Below are 21,790 nucleotides of genomic sequence, written 5' to 3' on the forward strand. Positions count from 1 at the left end.
GTACTAATGCCCCCCTCCCTACTTCAATCTGTCCGCTTATCAGCCCATTGAAATCAAAAGAAGCATGTAGCCTACGCACGAAAAAGTAAGAAAATATGCTTTTGGCCATTTTTGTTTCCCCAAACGGCTTTACCGTTCACCGTTCGGTCCAAATCCATGTTCATTTGCTTGCTTTTGTTTCATTTGAATTGTGGCTGTTCTATAAACAAATGCCACATATCCTGACATTCTCTTGCAAGTGAGGCACCTATTCCATAGAAATGAAAGGTCACAAACCCCCTTTAATTTCAGTTGTTATGGTCAAGGCAGTTCCCATCTTGTTTATTTTCCCCCATAAGAATCCAAGTCGTCCAAGCCTGAGCATTTCACACTTACACAGTGTACATGTTTGCAAAGAAAAAAAATAATATATACATACAGATAGAATACTTGCTATGTTTATTCAGAGACTTAGTGTTTGGTTTAGTGAACTCTTGAATAAAGCAATGTGTTTTCGCACCATTGCCTTGTGTTGGGATGACCTTATTGAGTCTGTTGGATTCAGATGGGCTCAACCATTACAGTACCTCTTGTGAGAATGGTGAGACACCTTCAGTGCTTTGAAAAACGGGGTTTCATGGATGACATGAATCCTCTAAAAACAAAAACTGTACAGCGTATTGTCTTGTATTACAGTACAAGTACGTACACAAGCTAAGAGAGAACTCACAATATGCAGCATTTATTTTAGTCTCAGAAACACGGAAAAATACATATCTGCCTTATCTGCCAGGTCACACAAACGGCTTGCTCTTCCTCCAGCACAGGCAGCTTTTGAAAACGAAATTTGTATATAGAGATATATTTGGGCCTTGCAGATACCCATATATACAGAATCCCCCCTCCTTCAGTCTGAGAGACCCCCCACCCCCCCACCAGAAAGCCGACCCATAGCCCATGGACGACGGTAAAAAGAGCACTTTGACAAACACGTTGAAATCTGTGTCCTCTCCTGTCTTTAGCACTGCTTGGTGCGTGGCACACATGCTCACCGTGTTATCTGTGTCGTGTTTGTTTAACATTTCCTCCTTCCTTTTTCCCCGCCGGTTTCTCGTTAGGAATCCCTATCGCTGTCCTCCCCGCCGTACATGTCGGCCAGTTTCTTAAAGCGCGGCCCCCATTCGCTCAGGTAGTTGTAGTCCTGGTCCCCCTCGGTGGTGACCGACTCCAGCGAGCTGAGCGACTCGGCCACCGAGCCGTTCCCCTCGTAGGCGTAGGTGGCGAGGGAGTCGTAGGGGGGTGCCGTGGGGTCGGTGTCGTTGTCCTGGAGCCTCTGGTTGATGAAGTCCCGGACGTCGCCGTTGTCCCGCTGCGCCGGCGGCGGGAGGACGGGCCGGCGGACGGCGGGGTAGAAGGCCTCGGGGACGATGTCTCGCCGCTGCTTGCTTTCCTCGATGGCCTCCGGGTTGCGCAGCGTGCCGATGTCGAAGGCCTGAGTGTCCTCCTCTCCGCCCCCTTCATCGTTGTAGCTGACGACGTTGTCTCTCACGTCCTCTTTGGAGATGATCAGAGGCTCCTTCTTCCTCTGCCTCCTCAGGGAGGCAAACAGCACCACGATCACTACAGAAACAGAGCGAGAGAGATGACAGATATAAGTGTGCTTGGAACAGCACAACAATCACTATAGAATTAGGCAAAAATAGACCGTTTTTTGGTGTTTTTTTTCTTCTGTTCAGCCTTTTATCCTTTTGTTCTGGAAGCTAGAGTGTGTGGGAGTGGCGTGGCTATACCGAGTGATGTGGGGGAGTAGTAGACTAAAAGAGGTCCACATCATTTCCAGCCACATCAGTGAAAGTGTCTTCGAAAATTCTAGCACCCAAGTCCAGCAAGGGGCTGGAGGAGAAGAGATGTATAGCCCTGTGCATGGCAAGAAGGCTATAAACTATAAGATACAAGGCACATAAGATTTACCCGTCGTTTTGCCCTTCCATGAACAGTATGTGTGTACAGAGATTCATTTGTGTATTCATTCATTTATTCAGTCTCTTGGTTGGTTTGCACTGTAGGTCAGTCGGTCAATTAGTCAGTGACCATACGAATCAGCGGTCCATATGTCAGTCATATTTTGGTCATTCAAATGAATCAAGTCAGTCATTTCCTGTCATTCAAAACTCGAATGAACTCCTCATTCAGCAAGGTCGGTCGGTCGGTAAATCAATCATTTATCCATGTACTCACTGAGCAGGATGATGACACAGAGCAGGATGGCGACCAGAGCGCCGGTGCTAAGCCCCGCCCTCCCTGTGAGAGCCTCGGCGTTGCACAGCTTCATGTTGCCCTCGCGGTCGCAGGTGCACAGGCGCACCGTCAGCGTGTTGGTGCTGCTCTGCATGGGGAAGTCTCCGTCCGAGATCACCACGGGCACCAGGTAGACGCTCCGCTGCAGGCTGCTGTAGCTGCTCCGGCGCGTCAGGATGGAGGCCGAGTTATCTGCGGGGGGGAGGCGGACGCAAACCCGCGGCATTCGTTTGTTTACTTGTGTACTTACACGCACGTTTGCTCTGGTAGCGTGCAGCGTTCAGTAAATATTTGATGGAACCAAAAAAACGACCCCGAACAAAACGTCACACCTACTGATTAAACAATTAACAATCATACTCAAACAATTCAGCAGTGATGATTTGTTTGGCCTCGTGGAGCTGTAAAATGTAGCTGACACAAGCTCGTAAGATGCTCACGCGCTTGTTGTTCGTTTTTCGTTCACGCTCCTGTCCGGCTTGTTGAAGCGGACATCTGGCTCACCTTTGTTGTCACGGACTGAGAAGTTCGCTTTCCCAGAAACCTCTTGGGCTAGACTGAAGAAGAAGCGGTGTCCCCCTATGGGCTCATCAGGGTCTGTGGCACTCACAGTCTGGATCACCTGTCACACAGGAGGAACAAGCAGCTTACACGGCTTAACTGGGAGGTTCTTTAAGGATGGAGCTTGAGAAATAACAGGGAATTAAAGGCCAAAGAGCTGAATCTTTGGCCAATGGGCTGTAGCCCTGGAAGCAGTCTGCAAACTAAGTGAATATAAAAAGTGTGCGTTTAATGTTTTTGTTTACATTGTTTTTTATATATATATATTTTTAATCAAATGTTCTTAGTTTTGGTTCAGTTTACCTTCTGTTCAATTTCAACCAACCATCGAGGTCAGAAAAAAACTATGCCATTGTACCTTCAAAATCATCCTAAAATGTAACTCAAGCTTCAGTGCGAGCAAAGGTAGGAGCTTAAAGCAGAATATTACAGATGAAAGGTACACTTACCTGGTTAGCCTTGGCATTTTCACACACAAACGCATCGTACAGGCTCTCGAATGCTGGAGCATTGTCGTTGACATCGAGCACTCTGATGTACACTGGCACACGGCTCACCTGCCGAGGGTTGTCTGGGGAACACAAAGATCAGTGACTTGACGTTATCGTAGCACAAAGCTGAACATCAATAACATGCAGAGGCCTGAATGCCATTAGCATTCATAGCACAATGCCACTGAGTCGGTTGGCATTTGTTCACACAATGGCCACCAACATTTACGTTTACATTTTAGTCATTTAGCAGACGCTCTTATCCAGAGCGACTTACAGTAAATACAGGGACATTCCCCTGAGGCAAGTAGGGTGAAGTGCCTTGCCCAAGGACACAATGTCAGTTGGCTTGACCGGGAATCGAACTGGCAACCTTTGGATTACTAGCCCGATTCCCTCACCGCTCAGCCACCTGACACTCAATACAACCTAGAACTACTTTCCAAGAGCTGCTCACTCACTGAATACACTCATCTCCCTTGAAGAGACACTTATCTCTTCAACTAAGCTGGAGGAAAAGAAAACTGTCAGTATGTTTAAATCCTACAGCAAAACCACACCACTACAAGCACTGCTGTGCTTGTAGTTCATTGATGCAGGTGAAGTTCTAGAATGTTCCTAGCTGCTTACTAAACTCGGTGGCCACAACAGAGATGTTGTGCCAGGCGTTCTCCTCCCGGTCCAGACTCTTCAGCGTGAACAAGGAGCCATTTCCTGAGTGCACGTTAAACACCCGGTCCATGTCTGTGCGCCGGTCGATGGAGTACCTGCACACACACAGATACAGACACACACACAAATGGTCATTATGAGTATCCCACCGACACACCAATTTGATACAGAAATATGGCGATATATCATCTTGTATATAGATTCCAAACCCAGCGGGTGTCATTGATCTACGTTACCCCTCTAAGGTCTACAGTAGGCTAAAAATAGACGCAACAACTCCAAAACGGTCCGTCTGTGCCCTGGTGTGGACAAACTCACTGACTGTTGCCCTCGGGTCTCCTTCACACAAACACACTAAGACGCACACAACATGCTGTCCAGCGATGCTGTTTTCCTGCGTTCCCCAGACGGGGCCGATGCATCAGAGTGATTAATGGGTGGCCTGATGTCGGAGGAGGCGTGTGGGAGGGGTGCAGTAGGAAGGGTACCCCCTGAATGGGTGCACCGACCAAGGTGCTCAGTCTCTTACCATCACCATCATGTTCATCTCCTCCTCCTTTCACTGTCCCTCCTCTCTCGTTTGCTCTCGCTCCCTCTCTCTCCCTGACTCTGCCCATGTTCTCCTCTCCTTCCATCTTCTTCCCCCTCTCCTTTCCTCCCTGGTCCACTCTTCTGTGCTCTCCCCTGCATCTCCTGGCCTTCCCCCGAACTCTAAATGCCACAGGGAAGATTCCTCCCAATGATGGGTGATAAAAGAGAATGATATCGAACTTGACACCCGTAATTAAAAAAATACTGGAAGTTCAACCTTGAGAATTCTCATGGGGCGACCTAAGATCTCAAAACTGGAAAGGTCCTCAAAAGAGTATAAACCTGCCAGCGCCTTTATTAATTTATAAAAAATAAAAGATTATTGATATAAAACTTGTCTCCAACATCATATGGGGGTTGGGAGTTATCATTAAAAAAAATTACTAACTGTCTTTGCGTTGTGTTCAGGCTATAACAGCTTACTCCCACTTGGTCATGTGAGCAGGCCTACCTGACAGGACTTGGTCATGTGAGCAGGCCTACCTGACAGGACTTGGTCATGTGAGCAGGCCTACCTGACAGGACTGCGGCTGCCGTCGGGGTCTGCGGCGCTCACGGAGCCGATGGCGACGCCGGCGGGCGCGTCCTCCTTCACCTCCATGACGTAGCTGGCTCGCTCGAAAACGGGCGGCTCATCCACGTCCTCCACGAACAGCTTGATGGCGGCCTCGTCCCTGAAGGGGCCCATGGTGTGGAAGCGGGGGTTCAGGTGGACGTTCTCCACCTCCACCCTCATGCTGTACGTCCTCTTCTTCTCAAAGTCCAGAGGCTGAGGAGGAGACACAGAAGGTAAAAGGTCGACCCTCACGCACCCACACACACATTCTCTGAAAACAGTCTCCATACACGCAACATCACAACCTTTCATCAGTACAAACAGGGCGGGTGGTGTGTCTTTTGTAGACCCTGTGACCCTAGTTTAAAAGCACGTTAAGTAAACTGTGTCACACGACTCTCCTTTTCTCTCTCCCAAAAGGGTTAGAGGTTAAGGGTCAAGGTATGGGAAGCACAGTAGCCATCATGTCCTCACCACCTCACACTGCCTGCCTCACTAAGAGAGAACACTGTGGGCAGTAGGATAGGATGGGATTGCAGGTGGGAGTGCATGTGTTGTAGCAAGAAAACTGGCTGCAGGCCTCGACCGTAAGGAGAGATGTGTGTGTGTGTGTTCTCCACCTAGTGTACCAGATTGTTGTGCTCTCAGACAGCGCCTGACAGCATGAAACCCCATACCCATCAAATAAATCAATGGTGCCATCGAAAAGAACTTGATACGAGTCATTGATTTTGCTGTAACATGCGTTACGCCAGACGTTAGGCATCGGCAACACACGCGTGCGTTACTGAGCGTTGCTGTGTGACAGGAGCCCATGGGGGAATGGTGTGCCCTTTCATTAGACAAGCACTTTTAATTAGAGACCCCCAGATGTATACCGTGCTCTGTGCACACACACAAATCACAGAGCACTCTCAAAAACGAACTGTTATATCTGCAAAGGCAATTATATCTTCCTCCATTCAATGATGGGAGCTGGAAGTGATCGATCGTGAGCCGTGGCGAGGGTGCTTGATAAAGCAACTGTCAGATTCTCGTTGAATACATCACAACACACATCAGAGCCACACTTCCCTGCCAAATCTATACTGGCCATCAATACTCCCCGTACATGTTCTTTCTGGAAACCTACTGTCCAATAAGGTGAGTAGTTTATGGTGAATATAACAAGGTTTATTTTATTGTATGAATCCTCATTCGATGTTACCGAATCTGTCAGATAAGGGGATTTGTTGATGTGTTTTAAATCCTTTTTATCGATTCATAAATCAAGGAATGAAAGACTATTTTTATCTCATAAAGGCTTAAGAGGCGTTTGGGGAGTTCTGTTTACACACCTGACAAGAGGCTTGAAACTTTGTGATGAAATGCTTTTGTCTGTAAGCCTGTTGAAGTGCTTGTTATTCACGATTGCTGCATATCGGGGGGGGAGGGGGGGGGAGGGGGTGGCTCTGACCTTCCGGAGGGTGATGACACCTTCCTGGGTGCTCCTGTTGGTGTGGATGTCGAACATGCCTGCCCCATCGCTGCTGCTGATGCGGTAGTCCATGGCGGCGTTTTCCCCGATGTCAGCGTCCACAGCTCGGATCACGCCCACGACAGAGCCGGCCTCCAGCGACTCCGGGGCCTTGAACTCGTACACACCTGGGTCCCCGAGACACACAATCACGCCACAACAAAAACACACATTTTTATTGACATGGGAAAAACACTGCAACCCAAATGTGGACGTGCAAATCTCTTTCGGATACGTCATTTTACGTTGTGCGAGGGCATCTTTTAAAGTCAGGCCAAGTTAAAACCGGCCTCACACAAGGCGGCGTAAATTGTATGCAATTTGTTTTGTGGAAGCGTCGGTTGTTCTGTTTAGTTTTTTTTCTTCCAATTTCTGGCAGAGGGTAGGAGGGGGGTAAATTTCCTTGTTTGGGCCAGATAAATTGATGGTTGCCTGTCGTTCTGGGCAGCCCACTGTATCTGCTATGCTAAAATAAATAGCTGGGCTGTGGGGCTTGTGGACGTGATATACACACGACCTGCCCAGACAAACAGCACTGACACCCCAATAAAACATGCTGACAGTGTTTTGGCAATGCCTGACTCGGCAGGTCTCGGTGATGCGAACGCATACACACCGACACACAGACACACACAGACACACACACACTCAGACACACACACACTCAGACATGCACACACACGTGTATAAATGCGTTCCCAACCAGGCACACACGCACCGACTTCCAGACAACCACTCTGGTTCACACATGCAGAGACAGAGGCACGTGTCCCGCGGTAAGCAGGATTCTGGGGCTAACAGGTATTTAGCATCGGGTGGAGGAAGAGCCATCATTCTGGCAGACGACAATGATATCGCTGCCTGACACTCTGCCTCTTCTGGGTGTCCCATTACAATATCCTCTCTGCTCTCACTCTGTCTCTCTGTCTTCCCCTCTTCTCCTCACCCTCAATCCGTCTGCCCACCCCCCCCCGCCACACACACACACACACAACCACCCATTCTCTCCTTCAAATCCGTCTTCCTGTTTCTCTGTCTACCCCCTTTCCTCTCCTTCGCCCTGTCTCTCTCTCTCTCTGTATCTCTTTCTCTGTCCGTCTCTCCTCCTCCTCACTGTCGATCTGTAGAGGTGAGATGACAGTGCTTGTCTCCCTGCTCGAGAGGGTGATGAATGGAGGAAGGGTTTCCACGCTCGCGTGCATCGTGCCATGCGGAAAAACCTGTTTGGCTCGCGCCGTCAATTTAACCGCGGCTGAAAAACATACAGACACACACACGAACACGCAAGCCACACGGGCACTGACGTGCATGCACACACACACACACTGCTGTTATTGTGTGGGGAACAAAATGACACCAGTAATCTGTCAATCTGCTTTAGCTGTCTTTGCAATTCGCAACCATGAGAGAGGACAGACGGGGAGAGGAGAGACGGGGAGAGGAAAGACGGGGAGAGGACAGACGGGGAGAGGAAAGACGGGGAGAGGAGAGACGGGGAGAGGAGAGACGGGGAGAGGAGAGACGGGAAGAGGAGAGACGGGGAGAGGAGAGACGGGGAGAGGACAGACGGGGAGAGGAGAGACGGGGAGAGGGGAAAACAGAGCGAGGAAGAGGGTTTGGGAGGGAGACGATGTGCAGGATCCTAGAAAGAAGGCAGTGGATGAGCAAAGAAAAGTTGATTGAAAACGAGGGTGAGGGAGACAGACACAAGGAGACGGAGAGGGAGACAAAAGAACACAAAGAACGGAAACAGAACCGCATAGAGATTAGCCATAATGAGGGAAGACGAGAAACTGCGATTTTCAAAGAGGTCACCGTGTCTACAGAGCGTGCAAGCGGGAGCGAGAAAGAGAGGCAGAGATAAAACCCAGAGAGAGAGAGAGAAAAGAGAGGACTCTCTTCATTTCTTAGGGATTACAGTGTGATCTGATGCACTTTGCAGGACCCTTCGCTCCGTCATATGGCTCGACATTTAATTATTCGTTGGATTTAAGAGGGCGCCTCCATCGCACAATACCCAGTACCCGGCCAGAAGCGCACTGTAATAATCCAGACTGATTTTGAAATTGACACCAGATGGAGGATGGCTGATTGGCAACAACTGAGACTAGGTTTAGGTCCGGAGAGGGAAAGAGAGAGAGTGTGTGTGTGTGTGTGTGTGTGAGCGAGAAAGAGATAGAGAGAAATGTGAAATGTGTTTATCAAGGTTACCATGTGGGTGTGCGTGTCAGCGAGAAATCGAGCAATAATGGCAGGGTTTCCCAGATTCGTTAAGAAGCTCTTAACGCCAAGAGCTTCTTAGGAGCGTTCTAAGAGCGTTCTAGAGCGTTCTTAAAACGCTCCTAAGAAGCTCTTGGCGTTAAGAGCTTCTTAACGAATCTGGGAAACCCGGCCAATGTGTTAACAGAGGTTTGTGTGCGTGTATAAAAGTGCGTGTGCTTGTGTGTGTGTTCGAGAGGGTCCTGTACTTGATGTGTGGGTGTGGAACAGGGTGCCACACTCACTCTTGGAGAAGCGCGGGGGGTTGTCGTTGACGTCTGAAAGGGTGATGCTGACTGTGGTGGTCCCTGAGAGCCCACCCATCTGTCCAGCCATGTCCTTGGCCTGGATCACCACCTGGTAGTTCTCCTTCACCTCCCTATCCATGTTCGGGAGGGCCGTCCTGATCACACCTGAGCAAAACGACAGGCAATCAGACTCGTTAGTTTGCGAGCATGGCTTGAGAATCATAGAGATGGAAGGAAAGAAAGAAGAAGAGACCCGTCGACGAGGCACATTCAACCGAAGGCTCCAAGCATCACCGAATACCCAAGAGTGCTACGGTCTAAACACGAGCACTTCTCTTTCATTTGGGTGTTTGCGCGTGCGTGTGTGGGGAGGAGGGGGGGGGGAGACACTTTGAAGAGGTGCTCGAGCACTTTCCAGGCGTTTTCAAAATCCCCCCCCCCCCCCCCCCCCCAACTTTCAGCGCGACACGCTTGATCTGACAGAAGCCGTAATTGACTGCGTATTAGGTGACAGGCGGTGGCGCATCTTCCGTCAACGCCTGCCACGACTTTTGTCTCTGCGCGTGCCCTCCACCGCACTGCCGCGAATAGACTCACAGTACTTTATCCTACTGTCTTTTCCAGTGAAATGTGAACATGAAAAGGTGGAGAGGGAGTGGGAGGAAATAGAGAGGGAAAAAAACGACAAAGAGACAACACATTGACAGCAGTTCAGAGTTCCCTTCTCTGTTTCTCCATGGAGGACATACATCATCGAATACCAAACAGTGGAGGCAGAGCAAACGGATACGGGACAAAGGACACTTAATCATCCTCTCTTTTCATCTCTTCCAAAGTGACAGGAGTCTAGAAGGATGCAGTGTTCTTTCCTAAACAAAGCTAAATCCCCAACCGAAGGACAGGCACACTCTCCTACAGGAGGAGGAGGAGGAGAGAAGGGCCGAGGGAAAACTTGTGCAGTGTGCCTGATGTCTCCCTGTGTTGCTCTCCCTCTCTTTCACCTCCATTTCGTGTTTCGTACCGTCTTCAAATCGCACACGCTCGTGCGAGCGCCCACCATCCTGTCTATCCAGCATACAGGCACGGGGGGAAATCCTGTATCATTTCATGTCCAGGCATGTCGTTTTTATTAAGGGTGGGGTAATGCCAGCTGACATGCCACATCTGGGATCAACCATATTACAGCTAAGCTGTGCACTAATCTGCACATGGCCTTTTTCTTTCAGCTCGCCATTTCCCCTTTTGTTTAAGCAAAACACAGCATCGGGATGGATTCCAAAGGACACATTACACATGATTAAGACTAGCAGCAGTGGCCGGATTGTAGGTTTAGACTAAAGCTAGAGTAGTGGTGACTCAGCAATCAGTCTGTCGTCTTCTCTTTACTGCCTGCGAGGAGAAGTCTGTGTGGGTGCGTGCGTGTGTGGAGGAGAGGGGGGGGGGGGGGTGAGGTCTTCCGAGAGGGCCCTTACCTGTCTCCGGCTCCACTGAGAAGTACGGCTGACCCTGCAGGATGCTGTAGACCACCCTGGCACTGTTTCCATAGGTGGCATCGTCTGCGTCGTTGGCCGTCACCTGCATCACCACGGTACCTGAGGAGAGGCCATGTGACATGGGATCAGGAAGGGCTGGACCGGGACGCGGCTCCACGGCTCCCAGACGTGGGTTTGCTTGACGAGTCAAAGCACTTTCTTCCGCGGTGTCGCCATGGCTTGTGAATGTGTGAACCGTTCTCGATAATGACCTTATCTTAAGCAGGCGCTTTTACAGGGACGCTTCGCATGATGGATCACCAGACAAATCAATAACAAGTCCTGAAGACTGATGTATTTTTCTATCTATATCACAGAATCGCAGTAGCGGCGCCACTCCTCCTTCTACAACAGAGCCCCAGAGAAACCCATTAGTGTATCCGAAGATCTGCCGAGTCTAACAAGGCTAATATCTGATGCAAGACAACGACTGCGATCCATTTTCTTTATCACAGGGACTGAAAGCGTAGTTTCTACAGAACAAAGGGGAAAGTGTTAGCCAAGTGCTACCTCCCAATGGCGCCTAACGGGGGCCAGTCCTGCCTCATTAAATGCATAAGAAAATTAATTGAGTAGAAATATTTAATGGCAAATGGGTATAAATATAGCAATTGTGCAATCCAACAGAATAATAACTTGGTAATATCTCGATAATTCGAAGTCAATGTAAATCTCTCCAAGGGGGAAGCAAGTTCCTATCACACAAGTTTGATGGGGAAAGATAATGATCTGAGGTGATTTGGGATACAATATTATTAAAGAGCTTACATACCAAAGTTGATAGTTCCTCAGATTTACATCTTTGGTCTGCGGAGAAAACGAATTGTAATCCAAAAATCTACCCTATTCAGCCACTAACTAATCATTGGTTTTGAAACATTCCTTGTTTCACTGGGGAAGGGTCAGAGTAAAAGCATAAACTGTGTATTATGTAGACTAACACTGCAGACAATTTAAAGGTTAAATTAAAAGTAGACAGAGTTTTGTGGAGCAATATTCAAAAGCAGTTGCCCTTGTCATTTGGGGAGGGACACACTGTGTATTGTGCTCTCTTGTGGGAGTGACAGTCGAGGAGAATATCTTGGAGAGTTCAATCAACCTTGAGCACTACCATTTTAACCTGGGTATAAGCCCCAAAGAGGCTTTTCGGATTCGACTGATATCAGAAAAAAACTGCTACACACCATCATCACATTGTTTATCAAGCTTGTGTCTTTTGCGGACACCATGGAAAACACATTTTAGGGCTGAGCCCTCAGTAAGAAAAAAAAAACCCGGCCTACTCTGTCACTGTTTGAAGTGAACAAGGTGAGACGACACAGAAGGGGAGTTTGGGTCACATTTAAAGGGCTGACATTTAGAGGCAGTCACACATGTACACATGCTCCGTCAAGCACTGACATCACCCCTCCCTGGTGGTTGCCATGGGCACCCCTGCTGAGGTGGATGAGTGCAGGTCTGTTTCTCCGAGGGGGGTATGTCTGCTGAGTGGGATGGTGGTCATGTGGCTGTGCAGTAAGACCCACATCTCTCACTACCAAGCAGAAGGTCAGGGGAGAAAGTTTGGCGCTCACAGTTGATGTAAACCTTGATATTTATACATAATACATTGCCTATTGTTAGAAGGACATGTTATAAGTCCCTCACCAAGAATTTGTTGGCGAAAGGGCATTTTTTATATGACTGGGTTCCGTCAGACTGCAGTACAACCTATATCAGTTCCAGTCTGAAAAACAACAGTACGTCTAAAACTGGCCTGCGAATGTGCATTAACGAAATGGTGTATTTAAAAGATTATCTCAAATCACAGAATCCCTCGGTAATACACTCCAAACATAATTACTGGAGTGATTCACCTATTTTTCATGGTAACAAAACACTGCTCGCCCTGTAATCTGTCTCATTTAATTAGTCAATCTCCTCTTCCATCGAGTGGACTTCATTATTATGATTGATAAAGCCCCATTGATCCGGACTGATGGGCGTTCTGTAACATCTCTGTCCTGTTTCTTCTGTAAGCTCCCCTAAGCCTGCTCTCCATGGCAAATACAAGTGTAGAATGCATCAACAGTAAACGTAGGCCACATCTGTTAATGGTTCTAAGTCTTTGTGGGTAGGAGGTTTTATGACAAAAGATTTGACCCAATTGAGATCTCCTTATCCGGGTAACTTTGTGGAAGGCTCAGGAGTCTTAAAGTACCAAGCTGGGGTATTGTAGTTTGGTCAAAGGGCTGTGAGAAACTGTACGTACGGACTCTGGTGCAACATAAAGGCTTCCATGTTACGTTTCTGCTCTGTGGTTGGGTTAAGACATTGTTTTTTGACATTGAAATAGTTTGAAGTTGTGTAGATAACTTCTCGGCTGTTGTTATTTTTGTGTATGTGGAGCTGGTCATAACTGTGTTTTGTTTTGTATTGTCTGAATGAAAAGTACGTTTAAGCTGTGTCGGTCCATCAACAAAGGTTGAGAAGCACTTTGTTATATAAAAACCGTTAACCTTAGTGTTAATGCATTCTGGTGAAATTGGGGGCATTTCCAGTATTTCTAACTTATTCTGCACATATGGACCTTTTCAACTGAAGGGTGTGTCAGCAGAATGTAGATTGCACTGGAACTGCCATTGGAGAATTCTGTGGCAGCCTTCCCAGGAACCCAGCACACCACATGGCTCTCCTTATCTTGGGTTTTGGGTGTGGTACCAACACAACTGAGAAAGAAGCGCCAGCCATATCCCCACAGAGTTATTTACACACATATGGGGAGGGTGGGGGGGTTGTTCAGTCACCTAGAGATGAGTAAGGGAGCTCTTTCCCAACAAGATGAGAAACTCATCCACGCCTTTATTTTTTTAAACCAGATGGATTATTGCATTCAGAATGCAGCTGCTACAATTCTTACCAAAACCAACACAACTGAGTTCACATCTCCAGTCCTTATAGTCCTACCCTGGCTTCCAGTTAGTTACAGAATCCAGTTTGAAGTACCAATATACCTTTCAGACGTGTTTCTCCAAAAATACCAAGCAGACTGCTTAGTCATCGGTTGGGCCAACTAACTGTGCCAGTAACTATAGGTCACACAGGGCAAGGCAACTTTGAGCTACTTTGCCCCCCCTGCTGCTGGAACCAGCTCCCAGATCAAATCAGACACTGCCCCACTGTTGCCATGTTCAAGTCTAGATAGAAAACATACCTGTTGTTCCATGTCTTTGACCAGCAAAGCACGGAACTGCACTGCTTTCTGATGTTGATTTATGAATCTATTTTTGAGCAGTTGTTATTTATGTGTTTCTTTTAATTTGTTTAAATTGTGCCTCTGTAAAGCATTTTGAATTTCCATTGTCTATGAAATATGTTATAAAAATAATCTCACATTGCACAACGCAAAGATGAGACTAAACAACAGCCCGTACAGCAGTAACACACTACACACCTTCAACAGAAGTCTAAGTAGTTTAGTTCAACATTTCTATTGATGTGATTTTAGTGTACCACAAGGCTAATTGTACTCTGTGCCAAGAAAGAATATGCTATTGAGTGGTGTCCAGTAGTATGTCTATGGTGTCAACGGGTTCCTAGTGTGTCTATGGTTGAAGTGTGCATTATTATAGCTCCTATTCTGCCCCCTACATACCTATGTTGGACATCTCAGGCACGCTGGCAGTGTAAATGTCCTTTGTGAACTTGGGCTCGTTGTCGTTGATGTCGTGGATCTTGATGATAAACTCAGACTCGCCCTCCAGCGCTTCATTGGTGAACCTGTTGACGGCCTTGGCGCGGAGCGAATAGTACCCTTTTTCCTCACGGTCCAGCCTCTTGGTGGCATGGATGTCCCCTGACTTCTCGTCAATCTTGAACAGACTCCCCGCCCCCTCGCCGGTCAGGACGTACCGCACGCTCCCGTCTCCTCGGTCGCCATCAGAGTGGAGCTAGAGGATCATGGGAAGAGAAGCGGATGGGAGAAGGAAATCAAAATTACATTCACAGCAGAGCTGTGACCTCAATACATACAATTTCTGCATCTTCCATGAATGTGTGAATTTCAATGATTCCACTACAGTCTGAGGCACCACACTTCCATTTAAAAAAAGCATTTTCATGTCTTGGACATAAGTGATAAAAGCAAAATGGTAAATGCCAATGTTCTACTTCATACAATTTTCTACTTCATATAATGCCCAGTTCTCGACAGAATCGAGCCACAGACAGACACAGATTCCTTCCTTTGTAGTTGGATGTCACCTGGTCATGAAGACCAAGTCAGTAACCTACGTGCTCATGTGCCGCACCGCCAAACACCCTGAATATCTGAATCCCCTTCCTGCTAGGCAGACATTAAGGTCCAGTCCAGAATGGGGCTCTCTCCAATCTATGCTATTTGCTCTCTCCCTCTCAAAGTGTGTTTTTGTCCTCCCTCTTTCTGCATGAACAGCAGCTTAGCTTGCGCTGACATTTTAATTCTGTCTCCAAATCCCCTCAACATATTTATCTCAGGGAACACATCAAAATCTTGTCCAGTCTGTCTCGTTAGTTTTTTTTGTTTTTTTTTCCTCTTCCTGCAGTTTTTCCCCGCACCCTTGCCTTTGATAACCCAGGCAACAGAAACATGATGATAATTGCACGTGAATGTAAAGGGCAAGGAGAATAAATGTATTTGTAGACTAAAATATGTGATGGCCTACCTCCAGACAAATAAATACATGTTTGCATATCCACGAGGAGAAATAATATTCTGATTTTCAATGAACAGGACTATTGTCATAGCGGGCATGTGTTTGTGTGTTTAGGGGGGTATCGTCTAGAGATGCGTTTGTGAAAGTGAAATATCGGAGTCAGTGCGAGGGCGTGTGGGAGGCTCGTTCCTGGGGCTGGTCCAGATAAAGGCATGTTTTGCATCCGTGCCAGTCATGTGGGAGTGCTCTGTAAAGTCTCTCTCTCTCCCCCCCCCCTCTCTCTCTCTCTCACTCCCCTTCTCTCTCTCCCTCTTTCTCTCTCTCTCTCCATTACATATTAAAAGGGTTTTCTTAGCAGGTGCTGAGAGGCCTTATTCATTTATCCTGCTGTACTGAGACAAAGCCATAGAGACACGATGACTGGTATATTGTACATGATCGTATCACTCTAAGAGCAATAATAAAAGAACAGTAACTGTCACTTCTCACTACCTCAAGAATCGGCGCTGTACTACCGGTTCAGGGAATACTGCACTGTACTGTACACTGTTCAGAGATGAGACATCATTAACCTCTCTCCGGTTTAGCGCAGTGTGCTCCCAGATACCTACCCCCACATGCCTGCGCCTGTCCATTTGATTTTTCCCGTTTGTGATTGGCCGACAGATGCCAGTAACTCTCATTCGTATGGACAAAGAGGGACCCCCCAAGTTGTGGAGGAGAGGCTCTCTCTGTAGGGTATTACACAGCGGAACTCGAGTACAAACCATGGGCGACCCCGTCCTCCTCCAGTTGCCCACCTCTGCTCTAAATGTGAATTTACTGCCCGCCCGGTTACTCAAATAAGGACGAAAAAAACCTCCTTCCAGAAATCAATCTGGAAGCCCAACGTGCATTCACAATGGGCCCTTGATCAATTTTTATTGAAAATACAATTAACCTGTCACTGAGGGCAGGGGGAGGGGAGGTGGAGGGAGGATGGGGGCCTTCAGTGTGGCCACCAAAAAGCCCAGGGGGATGTCAATAGCTGGCCTTCCCTCCCCGTCGTCCCCGATACCAAAATTGTAATGAGACAATGGAGGGCCTTTGCTAAAACCATGAGCGCTGGCAGACACTTGGTCACTTGTGTAACTACAGTAGGGCCTCCAGACAGCAAACTAATATCTTGAAAAGGCTACAGGGTCGGTGACCACACTCAATCGATCGAAAAATAGACCTACTACTATGCATAATGAGAGAATCCTTTTGTTTTGTTTCAGAGATATATCAATGTCAAGTGCCACAAATGGCTTTGGCAGAACATATCTGGCCGCCATTTGAGTTCCACACAGCTTGGGAGGAAGTACTGAAGAGTGTTTGGAAAAAGTATTTTCACAAAAGACCTCAGGGCAAGTAGCTGGTTAGCCTTTTAGCCCTCCAGGTCTAACCTCTCAATCCTGGCCTGCTCCTGTGACCAGATGGTAGAGCTGGCACTGGTTTTGAGATGTATTACTGTTTGGTGTTACGTAAAGTTGTGATAATATGATGCATTCGGGACCTCTGGGTTAAATGTCACCTCTGTTGAGGACCAAGCATATAACGCCTTTTGTCCTGGTTTTCCTCAGATCTATTCAAACATCTTATCTTTTAATTACCATGACTTTCCCCATAGTTTGTATTCTATTTGTAGTCAAATATAAGTGCCCCTTAATTTAAATATAACTTGACTGATAAAAAAATAGTGATAATGAGAATACAATTACACCCATTCAGCCAGAGGACTTTTAAAGTGGTAAATGATAGCCGGCAGCAAGCCGGATGTGTCTAAGCAATCTGGGTGTATCTTATTCAGACATCTCTTTCCCCTCCCTGTAATGTTGTCCGACAGCTGTTTGCCAGCCTTGTCACCACGTGACCTCATCACCCCCCTCCCTCTCGTGTCCTACGCTCCGGCCACTGAGGAGATGAGAAGATAATTGAAGCCCCCCCCCACCCCCCCACACACACACACACTTCCCGTCTGCCTCCACACACACACACACAGACATTCTTTTCACCTAATTAACATAACGTGGCAAATGTGTGCTCTGGGTCGCTGTCGGAGACCGTGGTAGCCGTTGCCATGGCACGGATACAAGGCGCCGTGCTACAACCACCCTGTACCCCCCTCCACCACCACCCCCCTCCCCCCTTCCATGCCCATATTGCAAACTCCTTGCGTCTGTGCCAAGGTGAGCAGCTGGCGATGGGGAGCATGAAAAGAGACAGAGAGCCCCCCCGCCCGCCCCCCTTCCCCCGCATCACCAGCCCCTCCTCCTCTCTCACCCCTCGTGGTCCTCTGAGGTTCTGAACCCTTCCTACAGATCCGTGTGTGTGTGTGTGTGCGTGTGTGTGTGTGTGCATGTGTGTGTTTCAGAGTCACACAGGGACTCGGGAGCACATTATGTCTGTGTTCATTTTCTGCTTTCTTTCCTCCTGATTTTCAGCCTATTACTGGAGGGCAGAGAGGGGAGAGAAGGGGCACAGTGAGAGAGAAAGAGTGAGAGAGTGAGTGAGGGAGAGAGAGAGAAACACTAGTCTGTTAGCTTGCTGGGAAATTGCTAAACTGGGGAGGATTCTACCAACAAGGCCTTGAACCACTGGGGCCTATCAGGGCCTGTAAATACTTTATGAGATATGATAGTGCAGCACAAATACTCCTCAACCACAGGCCATTAACCGTTTTCACTGGAAATGTGCCCTTTGGTAAAGCGGGAGTGAGAAAAAAATAATGAAATAAACAAACAGACTGTTCCCCCTGGTGACAGCAAGGGACCTCAGAGGCATCTGTAGCTCGCCTGCTAATGAGAGTGAGAGCCTGATTCCCCTCCCCTTCCCCTCCTCCAAGAGAAATCACCAGCCAACACGCCCAGATTAGCCACCAGCCACAGCTACGCGCATCTATGTTTTATGTGTGCCCTGCCACAGCTCCTTTTCTCCTTTTGTTTCTCTTGCTTCGGGAAGGGGGGTTGGCAATTTTGTTTTGTTAGCGGAACTCGATAAAGCCATCGTCTAGAGGAAGTGCTGGGAGATTGAGTTCAGCAAATAACCATCTTGTAGTTTAAAAGCGGTTTCATCATTCTTTTCTTTTACCGAGTGTGAAGAACAATGCTCTCTTGCTTATAATAACCTGCCATTGTGTTGTTTCCGATTCATTCTTTACTTCGCTAACAAACCTTTATTGTTCAGTCAGGAGCTTTTCTCGGTGGAATAGTGTCACCCTCAATAACACAACCGGTGGCTTTTGTGTACTTGTTTTTCTTTCAGAGTTCGTTGTGAAGTGCATTGTGGGATAAAGATCTACACCTGAAGATACAGATGCCGTTACTTGTTCGGGTTTCCTTTATTTATTATTTTGCCATGTGCTTTTACTCAAAAGCCATTAATTCCCTTTGGGCATAAATTCATCGCTTGTACTCTATCAAGCAATTAAGAATGTAATTGTAATCAGATAGGAGGGCCTGTAATGTAGAAGACAACTGGCTGGAGAGTTGACAACAGATAGAAGAACCCAGCTGCATGTGCTCGGGGAAAGAACACAATCGGCCCTAGAGCCGTGATTAAGTGTGTGGCGTTCCACTGGCGTCGCCTTAATGGCGTCTTCAGCAGGAAAGGGCTCTTAGGCGGTGGCCCTCAGCTCAAAGGGCTCCTTTGAGTGAGAGCATACCACGCTCTGATAATCCATAGTTCTCCATTAGTTCTTTTATATGCTCGAAGGACGAACGCCACATCAGTCAACGCGTCCCCTCCGATAGAGTGGTTTGATTGTGCTCAGAAAAAAGTGACTTGTGATCTTCTGTCTTCTTCTTCTTTTTTTCTTCTTCCTAATCTTCCTTTCTTTGGATTTCCACGTTTTTTCTGCAGTCTTTTCTTGTTTTTGTTCTTTTACGTAAACGAGTGTTGTAATCCTTTTAGACCCCCCGGCTGAAAGTCAGGGCTCTCTAGGACACAAAACGTTAGGGGAATCTCATTTGGGTTGGATGACTCTATCCCTCGGTGGACTCACTACGCGAATGCAAAGCATCGTGCAGCCCCCCCCCCCCCCCCCCCCCCCCCCCCATTCATGCGCTCGCACAAAACGCTCTTTCTTCCAACCGCGCTCGTCCTGACCTTGGACTGGCAAATGAATCGCAATCTCCTCAATTACGCCGCATAAAAAAAAAACAGACAGGCATCTTTGACTGCCACTCCCCTGCATGTAAAGCTGTGGCTTATTTGATATTCGTCGTCGTAGTCTCTCAATGTTATCTAGGTCGACGTTGTGTTTTCATTTTGGCTGACAAATGATGCAGCTCAGAGCAGGGCAGGTTTGGCTCCATGGCAGGGCACAAACAACATTTCAGGAGACAGAAATGTAACTGCAATGGACATCTGTTGAGCACTCAACCACACAATCTTCAGTACTGTACAGTAAACAAAAATACAAGCGCACTTTACACTAAGCTTGTGAAAGCAGTGTTAGGGGGAAAACAGTGTATGTCTGTTACACTTGAGTATAACCGGCCAAGAATATCAATAGTATGAACCCAACATATGACCTCCAAAAGAATGTGCTAAAAGAATCTTTTGTATGATCAAAAGAAGTATCTTCAACTACATTGCTCTCAAAGGGCTGGTGGTTCGGTGTGAAAGAAGCGATATTGACCGCCACGAACTGGAACAAGTTGGTCGGCAGCTGTGAGCATGCATGTAATTCAACACCTGTTTCCATGGCCTTTCTCTGAATAAACGACTGAACCTGAACATGACAAAAGAGGGACGGGCGGAGCCACATTAGCAGTGGTCGAGCGTTCCCCTGGGAACTTGAGGGAGAACAAGGCGACGAGAGTGAGAGGGAGCGTGTGTGTGTGTGTCAGGGTACCTTGCCAACGTACTGCATGTCCGTCCCAGTGTACTCCTCCAGCAGGAAAAACTGGTTCCACATCCACCCACGTTTGGACCTTCTCAGCGGCGCTCCATTGGCGTCCTCTCCCATCAGCCCCCCCGCCGCCGCCGCCACCCGCCCGCCGCCCCCCCTGTAGTCCTCCTCAGGGATCGCAGGCCCTCGCTGGGGGAGCAGAGGGTGAAACAGGCCCACAGAACCAGCAGGAGACACACCGTGCCTCTCTCCATCCTAACTTCACTCTTTTCCCTTCCCTGCTTTCCTTCCCTTCTCCTTTTCCTTCCTCCCTTGGTGTTCTCTGGTGAGCGCTCTTTGGTCAGAGCATTGGGTCTCTCTTCATACTGGTTTCTGCAGCTTGGGGTACCTCAAGACTCCCATAGGCTCCTCCAGCCTTGGACAGCACCTGGTAAGACACAAACAAAAGGTCAGGGAAATGTCATCTTGTACCGTACCTACTCGTCTCTTTAGAAAACACATACTAATTTAGAGTTCCAATATATGACTAGGCACATCGAGTAAACATTTCTGCTCTCCGGAACCAAGAATCTGTACACAAAGTGTTCATGTGATGGACGTGTACTGATAACGATCACAGTTGCCTTGTTCCCACATGAAAGCTGTGTACTGCAAGTTTCGAGGCCAGTCGTTGGTGAATCAACATGGTATGAGAACTAGCACGTCTCTCTGTATGTCTGCGACGGTGTGTAGAGGTATCTCTTTAAATCATCTGCCTGTGAACACTTTGTTATCGAAGCCAGCAGCCCATCAATGGAGACCCAGAGCAATGTCAACTCCAGTTTATTACCTTAAGATCAATGTAAAGATACTGAAGCAACATGGCTGTTTGCAAACCACACAAAGGGAGCCCTCAGCAATGTAGCCACAAAGAGCTCTCTCTCTCTCCCCTCACTCTCTCTCTCTCTCTCTCTCTTCCACACACACAAAGACCCCCCGCCCCCCATTTTTCTACTTCCCTCTCAATGGGCCATGAAGGCATTTGTTGGCAAACATGAGAAGACTATGGAACCGGAGAGACACCGAGAGAGGGGGTAGGGATACAGAAGAGATGTTGTGTGTGAGGGGGGGGCAGGTATTCTTCTTCTTTTGTTCTCATTATTCTTGTGCTGGGCGATATCCAAGGCCGGCAGCATGCCACTGCCCCAGTCTTGGGCACCGAGGGTTATCAAGGGGTGGGGGGGGTGGGGGTGGTGGTTACTGTAGGGAATGAGCGAGCTAGCGTCCGTCTCTCTCTCATACAAGTTCAGATTGGGGGAAGGGGTGTAGCCTGTGGTCTCCTGCCAGGTCTTCTCCCCCTCTAAGGACACCGAGAGACAGAATGGGGGGAGAAGGAGAACGCGAATTGAGGGCACTGAACCCCACGTACCAGAGAAGAGAAAGGAGGGGGGTAGACTGGGAGGGGGGGGGGGGGAGTGAGACAGGTTTGGCAGGAGGCACTGTCAAGGTAAGGTGGGCGGAGAGAGAAACACAATGAGAGCGCTCCAGGGGCATTGGGG

At 48.0% G+C, this 21,790-nt stretch overlaps 1 protein-coding gene across 1 annotated transcript; it reads right to left on the bottom strand.

The window, feature by feature from the left end:
• Positions 1 to 951: 951 nt before the first annotated feature.
• Positions 952 to 20,506, bottom strand: LOC136957353 (cadherin-6-like). Its single transcript, XM_067251235.1, is given in 12 exon segments — positions 952 to 1,599; positions 2,218 to 2,469; positions 2,782 to 2,899; positions 3,288 to 3,409; positions 3,960 to 4,096; positions 5,108 to 5,361; positions 6,605 to 6,792; positions 9,169 to 9,336; positions 10,644 to 10,763; positions 14,338 to 14,632; positions 20,256 to 20,381; positions 20,384 to 20,506. Coding segments are annotated over 12 exon segments (2,409 nt in total). The 3' UTR covers positions 952 to 1,093.
• Between the last annotated feature and the right edge of the window lie 1,284 nt (positions 20,507 to 21,790).

Source organism: Osmerus mordax, chromosome 15, assembly GCF_038355195.1.
Source record: "Osmerus mordax isolate fOsmMor3 chromosome 15, fOsmMor3.pri, whole genome shotgun sequence".
In the NCBI taxonomy this organism is placed as follows: Eukaryota; Metazoa; Chordata; class Actinopteri; order Osmeriformes; family Osmeridae; genus Osmerus; species Osmerus mordax.